This window comes from Leucoraja erinacea, chromosome 2, assembly GCF_028641065.1.
Source record: "Leucoraja erinacea ecotype New England chromosome 2, Leri_hhj_1, whole genome shotgun sequence".
Classification (NCBI taxonomy): Eukaryota; Metazoa; Chordata; class Chondrichthyes; order Rajiformes; family Rajidae; genus Leucoraja; species Leucoraja erinaceus.
This window is the reverse complement of record NC_073378.1, coordinates 137,807,089-137,826,770: the sequence shown is the minus strand read 5'-3', so window position 1 is coordinate 137,826,770 and position 19,682 is coordinate 137,807,089. Positions and strand designations below refer to the sequence as shown.

At 43.0% G+C, this 19,682-nt stretch overlaps 1 protein-coding gene across 2 annotated transcripts in view; it reads right to left on the bottom strand.

Annotated features, from left to right (window-relative positions):
- The window catches only part of LOC129716019 (poly(U)-binding-splicing factor PUF60-like), a 66,631-nt gene that overhangs the window by 27,734 nt on the left and 19,215 nt on the right, over positions 1–19,682 (bottom strand). Inside the window, exons 5-6 of one of the 2 annotated variants that reach the window (XM_055665896.1) lie at positions 12,698–12,763; positions 11,268–11,429 (exon numbers count right to left, since the gene is read on the bottom strand). In XM_055665896.1, the coding sequence (XP_055521871.1) occupies positions 11,268–11,429; positions 12,698–12,763 (228 nt within the window). The remainder of the gene's footprint in view (positions 1–11,267; positions 11,430–12,697; positions 12,764–19,682) is intronic. The other variant, XM_055665902.1, reaches the window with a different exon arrangement.

Below are 19,682 nucleotides of genomic sequence, written 5' to 3'. Positions count from 1 at the left end.
GTGCTCTTAAATGGGGGACTATGTATAAACACAGCTGTAATTTCTACATGGTGAAACCAAAATGTATAAAAATGGACTTTATTAAAATCTGACAATGTGCACTTTAACCACATGTGATTTTTTTTTCCTATTACAAATCTAAAATTGTTGAGTGCAGAGGCAAATAAATAAATGATGGGTCTTTGTCCCAAACATCATGGAGGGAACTGTAAAACCAAGTTAAACAACCATTAGTAAAATACGTCCGTAATCAAAGAGGAAACAGCTAATCAATTAAAATCATTAAATCCAGTCAACATGATTTTACAAACAGTAATTAATGATTGACAAATTTGCTCAAATTGTTTCAAGATGTAACAGGAAGAAATTATACAAGGCAACCTACAGATGTAGTGTATTTAGATTTCCAAAAATAATTTGACAAGAGACTGCAGAGGCTGGAATCTAGAGTAAAAAAGAGACAAACTATTAGAGAAACTCACACGGGCCAGACAGCATCCGTGAAAGGAATGGACAGGTGACATTTCAGGTTGGGACGTTTGTTCAATCCGAAGAAGTCCCCGACCCAAAATGTTATCTATTTCCCTTACAGATACTGTCTGATCAGCAGAGTTATTCCAGCAGTTTGTTTTTGAAAAGGTGCAACACAGGAGGCAAGTACATCAATTAAGAAATATCTTGAAAATGGCAAGATCTTCAGGGGACTGAAGTACGGAGATATCTTGGGGTGCAAGTCCATCGTCCTCCCCAAAGTGGTAACACAAGTACATACAGTGGTAAAGGCGGCATATTGTATGCTTTCTTCATTGGGGGATGTTAAATATAAAAAACTGGGAAATCGGGCTGTAGGTTTGTGAACCCGTGGATAGGCCAAATTACAGATAAGATTTTGACACAGTATGTTGTCTGGATTAGAGAGTATTTGCTATAAGAAGTGTAAATACTTTTCACTGGAGTATCAGAGGCTGAGGGGTAACCTGATAGAAACAAACGAAATCCTCGAGAGGGAAGGTGAACAGCTGAAAGCAGTTGCGCACGTAGGCACAAACGACGTCGGGAAGAGAGTTAGGAAGTTAGGCAGCGTTAAGAGTTAGGAAGAAGACTGAAATGCAGGACTTCTAGGGTGGTTATCTCTGGTTGCTTCTTGTACCTCATGCTGGCGAGGGCAGGAACAAGGAGATAGGGGATCTGAATGTGTGGCTGGGGGGGGCTGGTGCAGAGAGCAGGGATTTAGATTTATAGACCACTGGGATCTCTTCTGGGGTAGGGGTAACCTGTATACCATATCTTAACTGGAGTGGGACCAACATTCTGGCAGGCAGGTTTGCCAGTGTTACACGTGTGGGTTTAAACTAAATAGCCGGGGGAAGGGGTTGACAAATTGGGTGTATAAAGATGGAGTTAAAGGGGAAGTGAGTTTAGGAAAAGTTACACAAGGCTCCTGAATTAATGGGAAGGAAAGTTTGAGAGAGATAAGAGGGTACGGTCAGGGCCAATAGTGACCGGAGTGAGAGGGGAGGTGAATAACAAAGTTAAAGTGTTGTATATGAATGCGTGAAGTATAAGAAATAAAGTGGACGAGCTTGAGGCTCAGTTAGAAATTGGCAAGTATGATGTTGTGGCAATTACAGAGTCATGGCTGCAAGAGGACCAGGGCTAGGAACTGAATATTCAGGGGTATACATCCTATCGAAAAGACAGGCAGATGGGCAGAGGGGGTGGGGTAGCTCTGTAGGTAAGGAATGAAATTCTGTCCCTTGCGAGGGGTGACATAGAATCAGGAGATGTAGAGTCAGTATGGATAGAACTGAGGAATTGTAAGGGTAAAAAGACCTTAATGGGAATTATCTACAAGCCCCCAAAGTTGCCTGTACATAGGGTGCAAGTTGAATCAAGAGTTAAAATTGGCATGTCGCAAAGGAAATGCTACAGTGGTTATGGGAGATTTCAACATGCAGGTAGACTGGGAAAATCAGTTTGGTACTGGACCCCAAGAAAGGGAGTTTGTGGAGTGCCTCTGAGATGGATTCTTAGAGCAGCTTGTACTGGATCCTACCCGGGAGAAGGCAATTCTGCATTCAGTGTTGTGCAATGAACCAGTTTTGATAAGGGAACTCAAGGTAAAGGAGCCATTAGGAGGCAGTGACCATAATATGATACATTTTAATCCACAATTTGAGAGGGAGAAGGGAAAATCAGAAGTATCAGTATTACAGTTGAGCAAAGGGGACTATGGAGGCATGAGGGAGGAGCTGGCCAAAGTTGACTGGAAAGGGACCCTAGCAGGGATGACAGTGGAACAACAATGGCAGGTATTTCTGGGAATAATACAGAAGGTACAGGATCAGTTCATTCCAAAGAGGAAGAAAGATTCTAAGGGGAGTAAGAGGCGACCGTGGCTGACAAGGGAAGTCAAGGACAGTATCAAAATAAAAGAGAAGTATAACATAGCCAAGGTGAGCAGAAAGCCAGGGGATCGGGAAACTTTCAAAGAGCAACTGAAGATAACTAAAAAGGCAATACTGGGAGAAAAGATGAGGTACAAAGGTACGCTAGCCAAGAATATAAAGGAGGATGGTAAAAGCTAAATAGTAAATGTGGGTTCCTTGAAGACAGAAACATAATGGGGAACAAGGAAATGGCAGACGAGTTGAACAGATACTTTGGATCTGTCTTCACTCAGGAAGACACAAACAATCTCCCAGATGAACTAGTGGCCAAAGGACCTAGGATGACAGAGGAACTGAAGGTAATTCACATTAGGCAGGAAATGGTGTTGGGTAGGCTGATGGGACTGAACGCTGATAAATCCGCAAGGCCTGTTGGTCTGCATTCCAGGGTACTTAAGGAAGTGGCTCTAGAAATTGTGGACACATTGGTGATCACTTTCCAATGTTCCATAGATTCAGCATCAGTTCCTGTGGATTGGAGGGTAGCTAATATACTACTTTTTAAGAAAGGATGGAGAGAGAAAATAGGGAATTATAAACCAGTTAGCCTGACATCGGTGGTGTGGAAGGTGCTGGAGCCAATTATAAAAGATGAAATAGCAGCACATTTGGATAGCATTAACAGGATCGGTCCGAGTCAGCATGGATTTACGAAGGGGAAATCATGCTTGACTAATATGGAATTTTGTGAGGATATAACTAGGAAAATGGACAAGTGAGAGCCAGTGGATTTAATGTACCTGGACCTTCAGAAAGCCTTTGATAAGGTCCCATACAACAGATTAGTGGGCAAAATAAGAGAACATGGTATTGGGGGTAGGGTGTTGACATGGATATTAAATTGGTTGACAGACAGGAAATAAAGAGTAGGGATTTACGGGTCCCTTTCAGAATGTGAGGAGGATGCTATGAGGATGCAGGGTGATCTGGACAGGTTGGGTGTGTGAGCAGATGCATAGCAGATGCAGTTTAATGTGGATAAATGTGAGGTTATCCACTTTGGTGTTCTGCGTAATGATCGCCCAGTCTACGTTTGCACATTCCCCGTAAATCGGGCCACTGAATCATCCTACCACAACCAGAAAGCAGTGCTGAACTACTATCTACCTCTTTGATGTCCCTCAGACTATCCTTGACCGGACCTTGCTGGCTTTACCATGCACTAAACGTTATCATGTATCTATTCCCTTATCATGTATCGAAACACTAAATGGATTGATTGTAATCATGTATTGTCTTTCTGCTGACTGGTTATCAAGCAACAAAACGCTTTCCATTGTACCTCAGTACACGTGAGAATAAACTAAATTAAACTGAATACAGGCACACGAACGGCCACAGAATGAAGAGATTATAGACTAGGTAGAGGCAGATGTAATTAGTTTAAATTGCCATTGTGGACATCATGTGGTGCACTATTCTATGTTCCATATAAATGCCTGTGGTATTAGGTGTGTTGAAATGGATCGTAAACCACCATCTCATAGAAAGAGTTGGAATAAATGCCTCGTTTTCAACTGGGAGGCCGTATCTACTGGACTACCACAGGGATCAATTATCGGCTCAATTATTCACTATTTCCATAAATGACTGGAGGAAGGAACAGTGCGCAAGGTTTTGAATTTGACAACGGTACGAAAATAGGTGGAAGGCATTATGTCATATTGTGATTTTGTAAGAGTTATAGATTGAGAGTAGGCAAAAGAGTGGCAAATGGAGTTTAATTTGGGGATGTGCGAGGTCATGCACTTCAATAAGAGAAGGCAAAAGGCAGATTATGAGCTACATGGAGAGAGACTGCAATGAGTGAAGTTCAGAGGGATTGAAGTGGTTTAGTGCATGAATCACAAAACGCAAGCAGACAGATCAACAATTAGTTAAGGTGGCAAACAGTATTTTGGCCTTTATTGCAAAGAGGTTAGAGTTTAATAATGAGTCGGATTTGTTGCAATTGTACCTGGCGTTTTTGAAGTCTCACCTGAAATACTGCATACAGTTTTGGTCACTTTACTAATAAATAACAGTGGAGGCCAATTCCTGGGATGACAGGATTGTCCTGCCAAGAGACACTAAACATTCTGGGCCCATATTCCCATAAATTTAGAAAAAACAAGGGATGACTTTATTAAAGTATATAAGATGCTAAAGGAATTGCCTGGGTAGATGATATGACAATAGACAATAGGTGCAGGAGTAGGCCATTCAATGTGATCATGGCTGTGAAAATAGGTGGAGGAGCAGGTAGTGTAAAGAAAGCAGGGACTCTGCAGAAGGAATTGAACAGGTTGGGAGAGTGGGTAGAGAAGTGGCAGATGGAATACAGTGTAGCAAAGTGTGGAGTCATGCATTTTGGTAGTAGGAATAAAGGCGTAGACTATTTTCTAAATTGTGAGAGAATCCAGCAATCGGATGTGCAAAGGGACTTGGGAGTGTTGGTGCAGGATTCCCAAAAAATAATCTGCAAGTCGAATTGGTAGTAAAGAAAGCAAACTCAATGCTAGGATTTATTTCAAGAGGCCTTGTGTACAAATAGGGATGTAATGCTGTGAGCAATTTTGGGCACCATATCTGAGGAATGGTGTGCTGGATCTGGAGAGGATGCAGAGGAGGTTTACAAGAATGATTTCAGGAATGACCAGGTTAACATATGATGAGCTTTTGACGGTGCTGGGCCTGTACACCCTGGAGTTTAGGAGCATGAGGGCACCTCATTAAAACTTACCGAATAATGAATGGCTTGGATAGAGTGAATGCGGAGGATGTTTCCACTAGTGGGAGAGTCTAGGACCAGAGGTCATAGCCCCAGAATTAAAGGACGTTCCTTTAGGAAGGAGACGAGGAGGAATTGCTTTAGTCAGAGGGAGGTGAATCTGCGGAATTATTCGCCACAGACGGCTGTGGAGGCCAAGTCAATGGATATTTTTAAGACAGAGATAGATATATTCTTGATTAGTACGAGTGTAAGTGGTTATAGGAGGGAGAAATAGATCAGCCATGATTGAATGGCTGAGTAGACTTGGACCGAACGGCCTAATTCTGCTCCTATCCCTTATGACCTCATGTTTTCACTAATGGTAGTCTTGAACGCGCTAGAATTCAGAAGATTGAGGAGGGATCTTATAGAAACTTACAAAATTCTTAAGGGGTTGGACAGGCTAGATGCAGGAAGATTAATCCCGATGTTGGGGAAGTCCAGAACTAGGGGTCACAGCTTAAGGATAAATCGGAAGTATTTTAGGACTGAGATGAGAAAATCATTTTTTACACACTTTGAATCTGTGGAATTCTCTGCCACAGAAGGAAGTTGAGGCCAGTTCATTGGCTATATTTAAGAGGGAGTTAGATGTGGCCCTTGTGGCTAAAGGGATCAGGGGGTATGGAGAAAAGGCAGGGATGGGATACTGAGTTGGATGATCAGCCATGATCATATCGAATGGCGGTGCAGGCTCGAAGGGCCATATGGCCTACTCCTGCACCTATTTCCTACGTTTCTATGAACTGAAATAGGCAAAACCCGTCCATTTTGACTAAGTCACCTAACTATGCTCGTCCCACTTGCAAGCACCCAGCCCATATCACTGTAAACCTTTCCTAACCATGTACCTGCCCAAGTCTCTTTTAGATGTCATAATTGTACCTTCTTCCACCACTTCCTCTGGCAGCTTGTTCCATATACAGGTGCACAACCTTTTATCCGAAAGCCCTGGGACCAGACACTTCTCGGATTTTGGAATTTTTCGGATTTCCGAATGGAAGATTTTTAGCGTAGATTAGGTAGGTAGCGCGAGCGTCTTGAAAAGTCTGGAGGGGCTGCCTCCTCCCCGGAGACCGGGGAATCATTGTAAATCATTGCTTAAATGTTAGTCAGTTAGTTTGGAGGGATTTTATGTGGTTGGGGGGTGGTGAAGGGGGAAACTAATTCTTAGTCCCCTACCTGGTCGGAGAGGCAGGGAGCGGGCAATGCCTTACCGGGTCGCCGTGAAGTAATCTCCGGAGCAATGTGGCCGCCGACTCCGAACATCGCGGAGCTGGGGGCTGCGGGCGTCCGGCCGCGGGCGGCGCCGGTTGGAGCTCCAACCCCGGCAACTCTACCCCTGGCTGCGCGGCGCTCCAAATCCAGCGCCGCCCGCAGCCCCAGCTCCGCGATGTTGGGAGTCGGCGGCCACAGCGCTCCGGAGCTTACTGCACGGCGACCCGGTAAGGCATTGCCCACTCCCCGCCTCTCCGACCAGGTAGGTGACTAAGAATTAAAGTTTCCCCCTTCACCCCCCCCTCACATAAAAGCCCTCCAAACTAACTGACTAACATTTAAGCAATGATTTACAGATGTTTAGGTGTCTCCCCGGTCTCCGGGGAGGAGGCAGCCGCTACAGTAGTACAGACCTGGGTTGACCGTGGCGCCAAACGCGAGCTTTGGTGTGCAGACGACATCCTGGAAAAAATGTCCGGTTTTCGGAGCTTTTCGGTTTGCGAAACTCCGGATAAAAGGTTGTGCACCTGTACCCGCTACCCAGTGTGGAAAATGCTGCCCCTCAGGTCCCTTTAAATCTTATCCATCTCACCTAAACTCCATGGCCCCTAGTTTTATACTCCATACTCTGGGGAAGGCTATGTATTCACCTTAACTAGGCTCCTCATAATTTAAAAACATTTTGAGGCCACCCCTCAGCCACCAATGCCTCATGGGAAAAAATCCTAACCGTGCCAATGTCTTAAACTTTCCAGACCCACCAATATCGTTGAAGATCTTTCTTAAACCCTTATTGTAAATCCTGCTTGGCTGTAAATCTAGTCTTCCAGTAAATACTTGTTAATCATTTTGCACTCTTTTCAGTTTCATCGCATCCTTTATTTTAGCAGGACAACGAGACCTATACACAAATATGCCCGTACCAACTATTTGTACGAGTGTAACATGAGTGAAGGTGGATAAATACTTGATAGGTCACGGATTGGAGGGATATGGAGGCGGCTTTCACGTTGCAGACATGATCACATTGAATGGCAGGGCAGGCTTGAAAGGCTCATGGCCAATTCTTCTTCTATTGTTTTCTTATGTTACATAATTTTCATAGAATGTGGGGCAATAGGGGGACCTGAATGTATATGCGCATAAAGTCTTTGCAAGTATCAGGACTTTGGAAAGAGCAGGCAATAAGGCATATGGGACCCTTTGCTTCAACTATTTGTTAATTGTCAACAAACAATTTTTATAGTAATATGTAGATAGCTCCACAAGACAGAGGGTGACACTACCTCTTGGGAAATAAGACTGGGCAAGTATAAATTATGATGGCATTGGACAGGAACTTGCAGCGATCGATTTGGTGAGACTGTTTGTAGGCAAAGGAATGTATGGTAAATGCAAGGCTTTTAAAAGTGAGAAGAGGAGAGTTCAGGGAAAACATGTTCCTGTTAGAGTGAGGGGCAGAAGTAAGCAACCCTAGTTGATGAGGGATATCGACACTCTGGTCAGAAAAAAGGGGGAATGCGGGATTAAGGAATTCCTCAAGGAGTATAAAGGAAAGTAAGACCACACAAGTGCAAATTCAGGGAGGCCAAAAGGGACGAGATACCTTTGGCAATTAAGATAAAGGGGAAAGTTGTTCCTTTATTTAAGAAAGGCTGCTAGAACAAGCCAGAGAACTACAGGCCAGTGAGACTTTACAGAGAAGGACAAGAACGTGGAGCGAGCTGCGTGAAGTGGTAAAGTGGGCACAATTACAACATTTAAGTATTTCATGGTTTACATGTATATAGGACCAGTGTATGCAAATGGACTAGCTCATGGTAGCTCCATGGATGAGTTGGGCCAAAGGGCCCGTTTCCATGAGGTATAATTCAATGACCCGAGGTTGAGTTAAAGGGTCGTATAAATTCATAATGAGCCGAGATAGTGTGAATGCACACCATTTTTCGTCAGAGTTGGGGAATCGAGTAGAAGAGGGCAAAGTTTTGAGGAGAGAGGAAAGATCCCTCAGGAACCTGAGGTGCAACTTGGGTGATACATGTAGGAAAACCCTCAGCCTCCTGTACTGTCAGAAATAAAGTCCTTGTCCACCCAACCTCTCCTATGTGATTCCCTCGAGTCCTGGCAACATTCTTTAAATCTCCTCTGAACTCTAAAGACACTGCGGGAAGCCAAACAAAAAATTGCAGAAGCCCTGGCTCAGGTACGAATATCGTTAGGCAAGAATGAGGTGCTAGAAGACTTGAAGGTGGCTAATGTTTCTGCAAAGGATTCAGAGCGATCCGATGCCTTTGGATAGACAGGGGCTGGTTATGGAATGCCTGCTTGGCTTTGTATGTGAGATTGTGTCTTATGAATCTGATTGAGTACTTTGAAGTAGTAACAAAAAAGGATGACGAGGAAAAAGCCACAGACGTCTATATGGACCTTAGCAATGCCCTTGAGAAGGTTCAGCATGATAGACTGCTCGGAAAGATGAGATTGTGTGGGATCCAAGGAGAGCTAGCTGACTGGATAGAGTTGGCTTCATGCAAGGAAGCAGAGGGTGATGGTGAAAGATTGTTTTTCGGACTGGAGGCCTGTGACTAGTAGTGTACGTCAGGGCTTGGTGCTGGACCCATTGCTGCTTGTGCGTTACATTAACGATTTGGATGAGAATGCAGAAGACATGATTTATAAGTAGGCAGATGCCAGTAACGTGGGCGGTATCGTAAATAGCAAAGACGATTATCAAAAATAGGATTGTGATCAGCTGGGAAAGTGGACTGAGGAATAGCTATTGGACTTTAATGCAGATAAGTGCGAGGTGTTACATTTTGGGAAGTCAAACAGGCCAGGAGCAGTACAGTGAATGGTAGGGCCCTGGGCGTATTGTAGAGCAGAAAGATCGAGGAGTGCAGGTACATAGTTCCATGAAAATTGAGTCACAGGAAGATAGGATGGATAAGGCAGCTTTTGATATATTGGTCTTGATCAGTCAAGGTATTGAGTATAGAAGCAGAATAACAGTGAAATGGGTTGAGTTGGGTGTCAGAATCATGGTAGGACATAGAATAGGCAAGTCCAGCAGACAGAGGGGACATGTTCAATTTGGAAAGCATGAGAAGGTTGCATCTTAATGCAAGAAATGTCCCAGTCATGATGGAAGAGTTGAGAGTTGGATCAGCACATGAATCAAGATATTGTTGCAATCACAGAAGCCCGGTGGACAGTAAAGCGGTACTGGCAGCTCAATGTTACAGGCTCTAGAAGATTCAGATGTGAAAGGGGAGGTAGTGTGGTACTACCGATTTTGGAGAGCATTATGCAAGTACTCAGAAAGGATATCCCAGGGGGCAATCAAGATCAGAGGGATCGAGGTGCTCTTGTGCATGAATCTCAAAAGTAGTTAAAAAAGATAGGCAAATAGTTAGGAAGGCAAATGGCATGTTGACCTTTATTGTAAGATTAGTTTAGAAATATGATAGCACTGCATTAATTGCACATGGTATTGATGGGGCCACATCTGGAGTAGTGTACACAGTGGAAGTAGTAAAAATGGTGACATTTTCACTACTTAAAAATAATTCACCAATCTAATTCCTGGGTTTAGAGGGTTTCCTCTTGTGAGTGGCTAAAGTAGTTGGACCAGGGATTTAGAAGAATGAGGAATGATCTTAACAAATTCTAAGGCATTAAAGTCTAGATAGTTACCATGGATTTGCCCGAAATGGAGGGATATGGATCATGCAGGCAGAAACGACTTGTTTAATTTGGCATCATGTTCGACACAGACATTGTGGAACACAGGGCATGTTCCAGCGCTGTACTGCTCTATGTTCTACATTCTTAGTGATGTTTCCATTATTGGGAGAATTTCAATAGTGGAGACAAAGTTACACACGGGCCATTAATTTAAAACCATGGGTAATAGGAAAGTTTGACGGACGATGGTAAATCTATCTCTATCTTGATCAGCCATGGATGCTGGATCACTGGATATATTTAATGAGGATGATAAAGTGTTGACCATGTTAACTGGCAGCACAGGTTTGAGGTGTCAGGTGACCTACCCGTGCTCCTATTTTGTGATCCAAGCAACGGCAGATACATTTGGACCAACATCTGCTTAGATCTTACTGTGGCAAGCAACATCAGGAAATAAATATTCCAGGGTACTTTCAGAAAGCACAAATAAAAATAACAGAAAAACATAAGTTCTGGAGATAATGCCAGGAGATATAACTTGAAATTAGAAATGACTGAAGAAATATCACAGAATGGGAGAGGGCAGGGTGGGAGAAAGAGAACCAAGAGCCCAATGAAAGCCAAAAGTAAAGCGATTAACATAACTAAAAATAAGGCATTTAAGAAATTAAGAGGACTAAGACCATTTCAGACAGTAGTCGCAGATCGCATGATATACGGCACTTGAGCTGATAACCAACAGTTGGCACAGATCTGTTGGAAAGCTGGGTCAACGAATGTCAAAAGAGAAGGTACTCTGCCAAGAGTGAGGTGTTGCTATTTGGTATGTCTAAATAGGGCAAGACTAGTGGTACTGGAGATTGGTGTGGCACAAAGAAATCTGGGAGGGCAGGTACATGGTTCTCTGAAAGTGTTAGTTCAGGTGGACAGTATGGTGAAGGTGGCAATAGGCACTTTACCTGCAAACAGCCTCCTACAATCAACTTTTCAAAGCCCCCCCCCCCATCATCTAAAACTATCAAAATTGTCACCCCAATTTAGGACTTCAAATTTTGGACCAGTCCTAACTTTTTTAAAGTAATAGAATTATGGTCAATTCAAGGTTTAATGCTACCCAAAAATGCAACACTGAAAGGTAGAAAGGCAAGAGAAATTGGAACCTTGTGTTTCATGGTAACGGAGTCCCACGACATATCGATGCTTTTGATTGGTCCAAAGGGAGCAAAGGCTTGACGAATGGTATCTTCTCCCAGCTCATAGTAAATTGATCCAACATAAACTCGACACATGATGGCCAATGCCCGTTGCCTCTGTGCTGCCATCTGATCCAGAGAGGGAGCGAAAGAAAACAGTAAGTATGTGTAATAGCTGATATCATCAAACACCCTAACAGACAGAGTCTGGACAGTAGGGACAGGTAACAGCGTTATTGCATGTGGTTAAGTGTCAGGCCACATCTTTCAGGCAACTTTACTGCTACACTGCTGTACGCAGATCTCAATAACAAGTGCTGTATAAAAATACTAAACTGAGAAAAAAGCTAGTGCTTACTGTGGTTCATATCATCTGAAACAAGCACAGGTAAATAATGTTGGCCACATGGAAACCATTACAAGCTCGGCCTTAACTTCTTTTCTTATGCCTGGAATGTCAAACTATCAATCTGAACAACAGTCCGGCACTCTCTTCACTAAAATGCAGTCTCTGTTCAAAGCGTGCTCCAATAAGATGAATTGGGGAAGACCTTGGCTGCAGTCCCACATCCAAATGTACTGGCTGCAGTTTCATTCAGATTGTGGGATGGTAGTGTAACACCAACCTGCCAGGTAGGAAGGGATCCCAGAGCTGCAGGATACCAGATATCAGAATCTTCAGCTGTGGTTATCCCTTGGGAGCTCTGGGCCAGGCTGGGGAAAGGAGGAAAAGCAGATAAACAATGTTCCACAGACAAAGCAGGGTCCCTTTGTCAAGTCAAAAGAAAAAGGAACTAACAGTTGATTGTGCAACACTGATGGTCAAAGTAGAAAGCAGAGGCTTGGGCCACTTCCCAATGGTGGGAAGGAAGCACGAAGCTTTGCTGTAAATTTGGAAAAGAAACAAGGGTAAAGGGAAGAAAGGGAGAAAGCATTAAAGGGAGAAAAAAATCATTAAAAAACCTTCCCTCTACACGATTCCCCATTCCCAAAAAAGGTCCAACAAAACAACTGTGGAAATTGTTCAAAAGCAGTTCAGATGTGATGAGAAGGGAAGCACACACAGACATGCAAATATCACTCCACATTTCCTTTGCTGCCTCACTTTCATAATGTACACAAGAGCCTGAACAACAACTTCAAAAAATTTCTCAACAGGGAAAGGACAAGCTAACTTTGTGAATTTAAACTCCTCCTCTTTCCTCCACTCCACCTGAACACGACATATTGGAATCTGCAATAGCTGTGTGCCTGCACTGGTGTTTCTGCACCAGATGACCACTACTCCAGCAGAAATGCTAAGATCACTTTCTGTGAGCTTTTAACCAAAACAAATCACATAACTCAAGACATTTTCAAAACTCCAAGTGTTAGTGCTTTTTGACAAAAGTCCCTACCTGATCTTTGGAGTCGAGACAATCGCACAGTTCCCAGCATGCCCATTTTCGAAAGGAACCCAGTGTCTGATGAGAGGAAGTCACTTATGAAAAAAATCTAATAAAGGCTTCTTTTAACTTTGAGGTGACAGTGTTACGGATGTGGGTACGCCAGAGTTCCCGCCAAGATTTTAAAAAGTTAAGAAAATACCCCATTTTCATATGAGATTTTAAAATATATAAATGGTATAAAACCACATGAATTTTTGTGATTAGTGTATGAGCCCATAGCAAAAACTGTGTATACTGCTCTCACTGCATCGACATTGCACATCTGGCTGCATACAATGAAGCCCCCTTATTGTTACTGCTCCTACAAGTCTCCTTTCTACTGTTTTGCACTACCAGTTTGTGTCAATTGATAGTGAACAAGTTAATTATCTTGTGTGGTCTGATCTAATTTCCTCTCCTCCCAACCTATAAATGACCAGCGCACTTCATCTACTTCATCCCCCCCCCCCCCCCCCCCCCCCCCAAGGTTGCCTGGACACGTAAAGAGGACATGACTGGTCATTACAAAGATCACTAAACTTGCGACAGAATCACACATGGATTATAGAAGGAGAGGAAGGTTGAATGAAAGCATGGCACCGTTAGAAGCAGGAACAGGCCATACAGTACCTCGTCTGCACCACTAACAATAAGATCATGACTAACCTTTTTATCTCAGAGCCTACACTACATCATATCCCTCAATTCTCTTAATAGCTAAACATCTATCCATGAAAACCAGCCGTTTCTTTATATTCTGATATCTGGCTCTGGGTGCCCTGACGAGCGGAATATCATTTCCACATTTACACTGTCAAGCACAGTGGGATCGCTTCATTCTACCCTACAGAGGGGAGTACGTCCAATCTGCTTAAAACGGATACCAAGTGTTCGAGTAACTCAACCGGTTAGGCAGCATCTCTGGAGAACATGGATGGACATTTTAGGTCAGTTCATTCTCTTTCTGAAGAAGGATCTCGACTCAAAACGTCACCAATCCATGTTCTCCAGAGATGCTGATTGACCTGCTGAGTTATTCCAGTACTTTGTATCCTTTAGTGTATAAACCAACATCTGCAGTTCTTAATCCCCTTGTCCAAGCAATCCTAACAATCAATTTGAACTTTCACTGCTCTCCCTCCATTGCAAGGGTCCTGGGCCATCTATACACAATACTCCACAGTCTCATTATGGCCCATATAATACAATATCTCACACGTACTCAATTCCTCTTGCAATTGCAGTCAACATATCTTCTGCCTTCTAATTGCTGTACCTGCATTCCAGTTTTGCAATACGATACCCATATTTCTCGACACACCAACACCTTTCTGTTTCTTATGGTTTAAAATTCTGTCTTAACTGGTTTTTCCACCAATATGGAAGCTCTCACATTGTTGAACATTATATTCCATCTGCCTACCACATTCTCATCCATTCATTTTACCCATCTATATCCTTTGGATCCTCCTAAACCCATCAGAAATTTTTGGGATCATCAGACTTGGTCACCTCATTCAAATTATTGATTATGGTCATCGAAATGGGATCTAACACTGATTACTGCAACCTCTCATTATTCACAACCTTCCAACCCAAAAAAGTCTGCAATCAATCCTCAATTCAAATAAATGTATTACTTACAATACTGTGCAGAATAATTTAATTTAGTAACCATGAGACGTGGGAACAATATGTGAAAGATAGGATGCACAGATCACAAGACAAAGGGATCCAAATAGAAAGCAATCAGAGCAGATGCAAGGCCGACTGTTCACTGCACAACAGCAGAGGCTTCATCGGTAGGTAGTCTGACAGCAACAATAAAAGGGCTTCCCAAAGAAATGTTTTCACTATGGGACATCTTTGCATTTTGTTATGATGCCCATTCACCCCTTTCCAACTTTGTCTACTCTCAAAATATCAGGAGCAAGGCAAGTTTACATAAAATGTTAAATTAACAGGAACCCTGATGTACATGCATACAGTTTCAAGTTCATTTGTTTTTAAAGAAAGGAACCCAGACTCTAAAGAGAAAGACAGACTCAGTCAGGCTTGATATTACTGAGGTGACAAATAAAGAAGATGTGCGCAGACAAACAAACAAGTAAAAAAATTCAAACACAATCAAAGAGAAAGCACCCAGAACCCAGAACTTCAACCAGCAAGAGTAAAGTCACTGGGGATCGAAGGGCAAACTGAAAAACCAAAAGAAAATGAATGATGCACTGCCCAAGCAGCTGGGAAAGTAATAACTACCCATCTGCAGCATTATACATACATCCTAATTATCAACAACTTTTAAATGCCAAGGCACCAATACCATATATTTCAGTTTATCACAGTTTAATAGGGACCAGATTACAAAGCAACACTCCAAACACAGATATCAGAACACAGCGATCCGTGTGCCTCACTCATGTTCATGCAAAGGCAAATGAGCAGTCATATGAAGGGTCTTCTGCTTTTCACTTCAAATCCATGCCCCTTGTCAGTGATTCATTAGCTAACGGAAACAACTTCCCTCCACGTGCTCTAAACCAGTCAGGACTTTAACCAAATTGCCCCTCAACTTAAACCACCTTCAAGGAACAACACAAACTGTCCCTGTCTAGCTTCATAACTGAAATCTAACATCCGTCAAGCTGTTCCAGAAGATCTCCTTTCCACTTTTTCCTGAGGTGCACATTCTAGACTGTGGCAAATAAAAACAACCAATTCTCCAGCGATGGTCAAATAGTGTTTCAAAACTGGTGCAACAGTCTTTATCTACCAACATAACAAACTGCTTGCAGTCCTGCAGATATCTGTGAAGCAAACTGTTCCACAATGCTCAAGTTTCCTCTCGCATGTTTGATAAACAGATTCTATCAAGGCAGTAGGCAGATTACAAGTGAATCTTACACCAACAAATGGAAAAAGATACTCCAGAGTATAGCCCACATTATACCACAAATAGACACAAAATACTGGAGTAACTCAATGTGTATGTAATTCAGTGTGAAGAAGGGTCTCCACCCAAAACAACACCCATTCCTTCTCTCCAGAGATGCTGCCTGTCCCGCTGAGTTACTCCAGCATTTTGTGTCTATCTTCAATTTAAACCAGCATCTGCAGTTCTTTCCTACATATTATACGACAATCTGTCTTACATTTCTGTGTGCCTTATAGTGGAGTGGCATATTAATCCTAAATATACCCATTATAGTTTGGCAACAAATTAACCTTAAGAGCATACAATGCAGCTCAGTGGTGAATTAATACCAAATGCACAAAATATCTGCTCAGCAGTGAATTAATCACTTCAATACTTTATAGTTCAGCTGTACATGAATTCTGAATCTATATGCTACAGTGTGTGCATTGCAACCCCATGATAAATTAATCTTGAGTACATTACAATCCAGGAGCATAAACTGCAGTTCAGCAGCAAATTAATTGTGAATGACTATGCTGCAGTGCAGTGATGATTTAATTCAGAGTGTGAATACTACAGCCCAGATGTTGCCAGGGTTCAGCAAGAATTAATTCTGATGTGCGCACATCCGTGTCTTTATACACTATTTCCAAACAACATGGCAGCATAACCCTTTGGCCTAGCAAGGCGATGCTGCTGAACAATTCCATTCCCAACTATTGTTTTCAATAAACTCTTCTCCCCATATTCCCATCAATTCTACCCCTTACCTTCATACTATGAGCAAGTTACAGTGGCCAATTAACCCATCAATCTACATGTTTTTGATATATGGAAGGAAAATTGAGCACCTGGGGGAATACCACGTGGTCACAGAGAAAACATGCAAAGTCCACATGGACAGCACTGGAGATTTGGATTGAACTTGGATGGCAGCAGCTGTGAAGTAGCAGCTCAACTAGTTCCGCTACTCAAGAATTCAAATAAATAATCCCACATACATACCTTACAGACCAGCTCTATCGAGGGGCATCAATGTAAAGCTTCAGTCTCCACAGATGATGCTTGATTTGTGTAATTTCAGCAGTATTTCATCCAAAACTGTTGTTCATATGTTGCGGTCATACTGCACGAAACATGCCCTTTGATCCAGCTCATCCGTATCAACCAAGATGCCTCATCCACGATAGTTCCATTTGCCTGTGTTTGGCCCATATCATCTGAATCTTTCCTAACCATGCACCTTCCCAAATGTTTCTAAAACGTTGTTGCACCTGCCAAATCATTACTTCTGGCAGCTCGCTCCATACACCCACTTCCCTCTATGTGGAAAAAGTTGCCCCTTAGGTTAATCTTAAATGTTTCCTCAGCATAAATTTATGGCCTCTAGTTCTTGATTTCGCTACTCTAGGGAAAAGATTATGCATTGACCCGATCCATTCCCCTCATGATTTTATACATCTCTATAAGGTCATCCCTCAGCAGCAAAGCAAATTAATTGTGAATGACTATGCTGCAGTGCAGTGATGATTTAATTCAGAGTGTGGATACTACAGCCTCCTGTTCTCTGCCCAACCTCTCCCGATAGTTTAGGTCCTAGAACCCTGGCAACATCGTCATAATTCCCTGACTTGAGGTGGGTCACCATGCCAAAAGCTTTCTTCACCACCCTATCTACCTATGACATGACCTTTAGTGAACTATGGACTTGTACTCCCCAAGTTCTTTGCTCCACAACACTCTCCTGGTCCCTACCATTGTACATACCTATGTAACTATAAAGTGCCTTGTAGATGTGAAGATCCTGCCACAGTTTGATTTTCCAAAATGTACATCTCATCCTTAGGAATTAAACTCCAATCGTCATTCTTCAGTGTACTTGCCTGACAAGATTCAACTGTAATTCTTGATAAGCATCCTCACCATCTACAATAACACTTATTCTAGTGCTAACTATAAACAAATCATGCCTTCATCAACAGAGAAGTGCAAGGTGTTGCATTTTGGGACATCTAACAAGGGCAGGACCTACACAGTAAATGGTAGGCCTCTGGGGAATGTTGTGGAGCAGAGGGATCTAAGGAGTACAAGTGCCTGATTCCTTGAAAGTTAGATAAGGTGGTAAAAAAGGCTGTTGGCACTTTGGCCTTTATCAGTCAGCATATTGAGTTGAGACATCATATTGCCGTTGTATAAGACGTTGATGAGACCGCATTCAGAGTATTATGTTCAGTTCTGGGCACCATGTTATAGGAAAGATATCGTTAAGCTTAAAAGGGTTCAAAAAAGATTGACGAGGATGTTGTCAGGACTAGAGGGCGTGAGCTATAGGGAGAGGTTGAGTAGGCTGGGTCTCTATTCCATGGAGTGTACGAGGATGTACAAAATCATGAGGAATAGATCAGGTAGACATAGAGTCGGGGAATTGAGGAACAGAGGACATAGGTTCAAGGTGAAGGGGAAAAGATTTAATAGGAATCCGAGGGGTAACTTTTTCACACAAAGGGTGGTGGGTGGGTGTATGGAACAAGCTGCGAGAGGAGGTAGTTGAGGCTGGGACTATCCCAACGTTTATGAAACAGTTAGACAGGTACATGGATAGGACAGGTTTGGAGTGATATGGACCAAGCGCAGGCAGGTAGGACTTGTGTAACTGGGACATGTTGGCCGGTGTGGGCAAGTTGGGCCAAAGGGCCTGTGTCCACACTGTATCACTCTATGACACCATGCCGTGTATATTCTCATCCAAATTGTTAATATAGATGACAAACAACAAGTTGATCAACTCTTTTAATTTCTCATCTCCACCCCTTTAGCCTCACTGAACAATCCTTCAGTAATGTCATCTTGGACTACTGCCATAAAGTTCTCCATAAATAATAAAGCAACTCGGCCTCCTCTCTTGTGCCCACCTATAGCACATACTTTGGAACATTAAACACCCAATCCTGTCCCTCGTTATACCAGAGTTCTGTCAAGATTTACCAGTCCCATGTACCTATCCGCGCCCCGTGTTCATATGCTTACCTGTCAGACCTCTTGCATTGAAATAATCCAACCGTATTTCCTCTGGTGCTCTACTTGTCTTGGCTGCACTGAACCTGCTGCCATTGACTTCTGTGTATCCACCTCCAGCCTCATAACTACCTGACTACTGCTTTGAATCCTGCCCTCTGCCAGTTTAGTTTAACCTTCCCGAGTAGACAGAATATTGGACCCAGCCAGTTTGGATGCCGCCAGTCTCTCTTGTGCAGATCATCTCTGCCCAGAAAAGATCCCACTGGTCCAAAAATCCCCAGCCAAACATTCATCTATCCTGTGATCCTATCCCTACCCACACTTACACACGGCAATGCAGAATAATCCAGAGATTACTACTACTGTGGTTCTGCTTTTGGGACCTTATGTCTTGCTCCCCATATTCACTTTGCAGGACCTCATCCCTTTTCCTACTCATGTAATTTGTCCCATGTGCACGAAACACATAGGAATGAATGTTCTGTAGCCACTCCTGAATGCTGTAACACAATCTTCTCTCTTTCCCCCTAACTACCGAGTCTTCTCTCAGTTGCTCTGTCAGACTTCATCTTTTCCCGCTGTGCCTCGGAGACAGACACGGTGCCACAGACCTGGCTTCTGCTTGCTCCTGAATGATCATTCCTCCCAACAACATCCAAAGGGCACACCTGTTTAAGCAAAATGGCCACAAGAGAACCCTGCACTCTCTGCTTGCTCATTTTCCCTTTCCTGGTGGTTAAACATCTACATTCTACCTGCACCATAAGTGTGACCACCTCACTAAAACTCTTAATTCTCAAGCCCCCAACATCTCACATGATCATTTATTCATCCAGCTCCAGTTCCTTCATGCAGTCGGTCACGATGGATGATCAGCCATGATCACATTGAAAGGCGATGCTGGCTCGAAGGGCCGAATGACCTACACCTGCACCTAGTTTCTATGTAGCTGCTCATGGGAAGCAATTCAATAAGGCACTAAATAGAAGATTTTGTTTTTTAAATGCATCAGGTGAACAC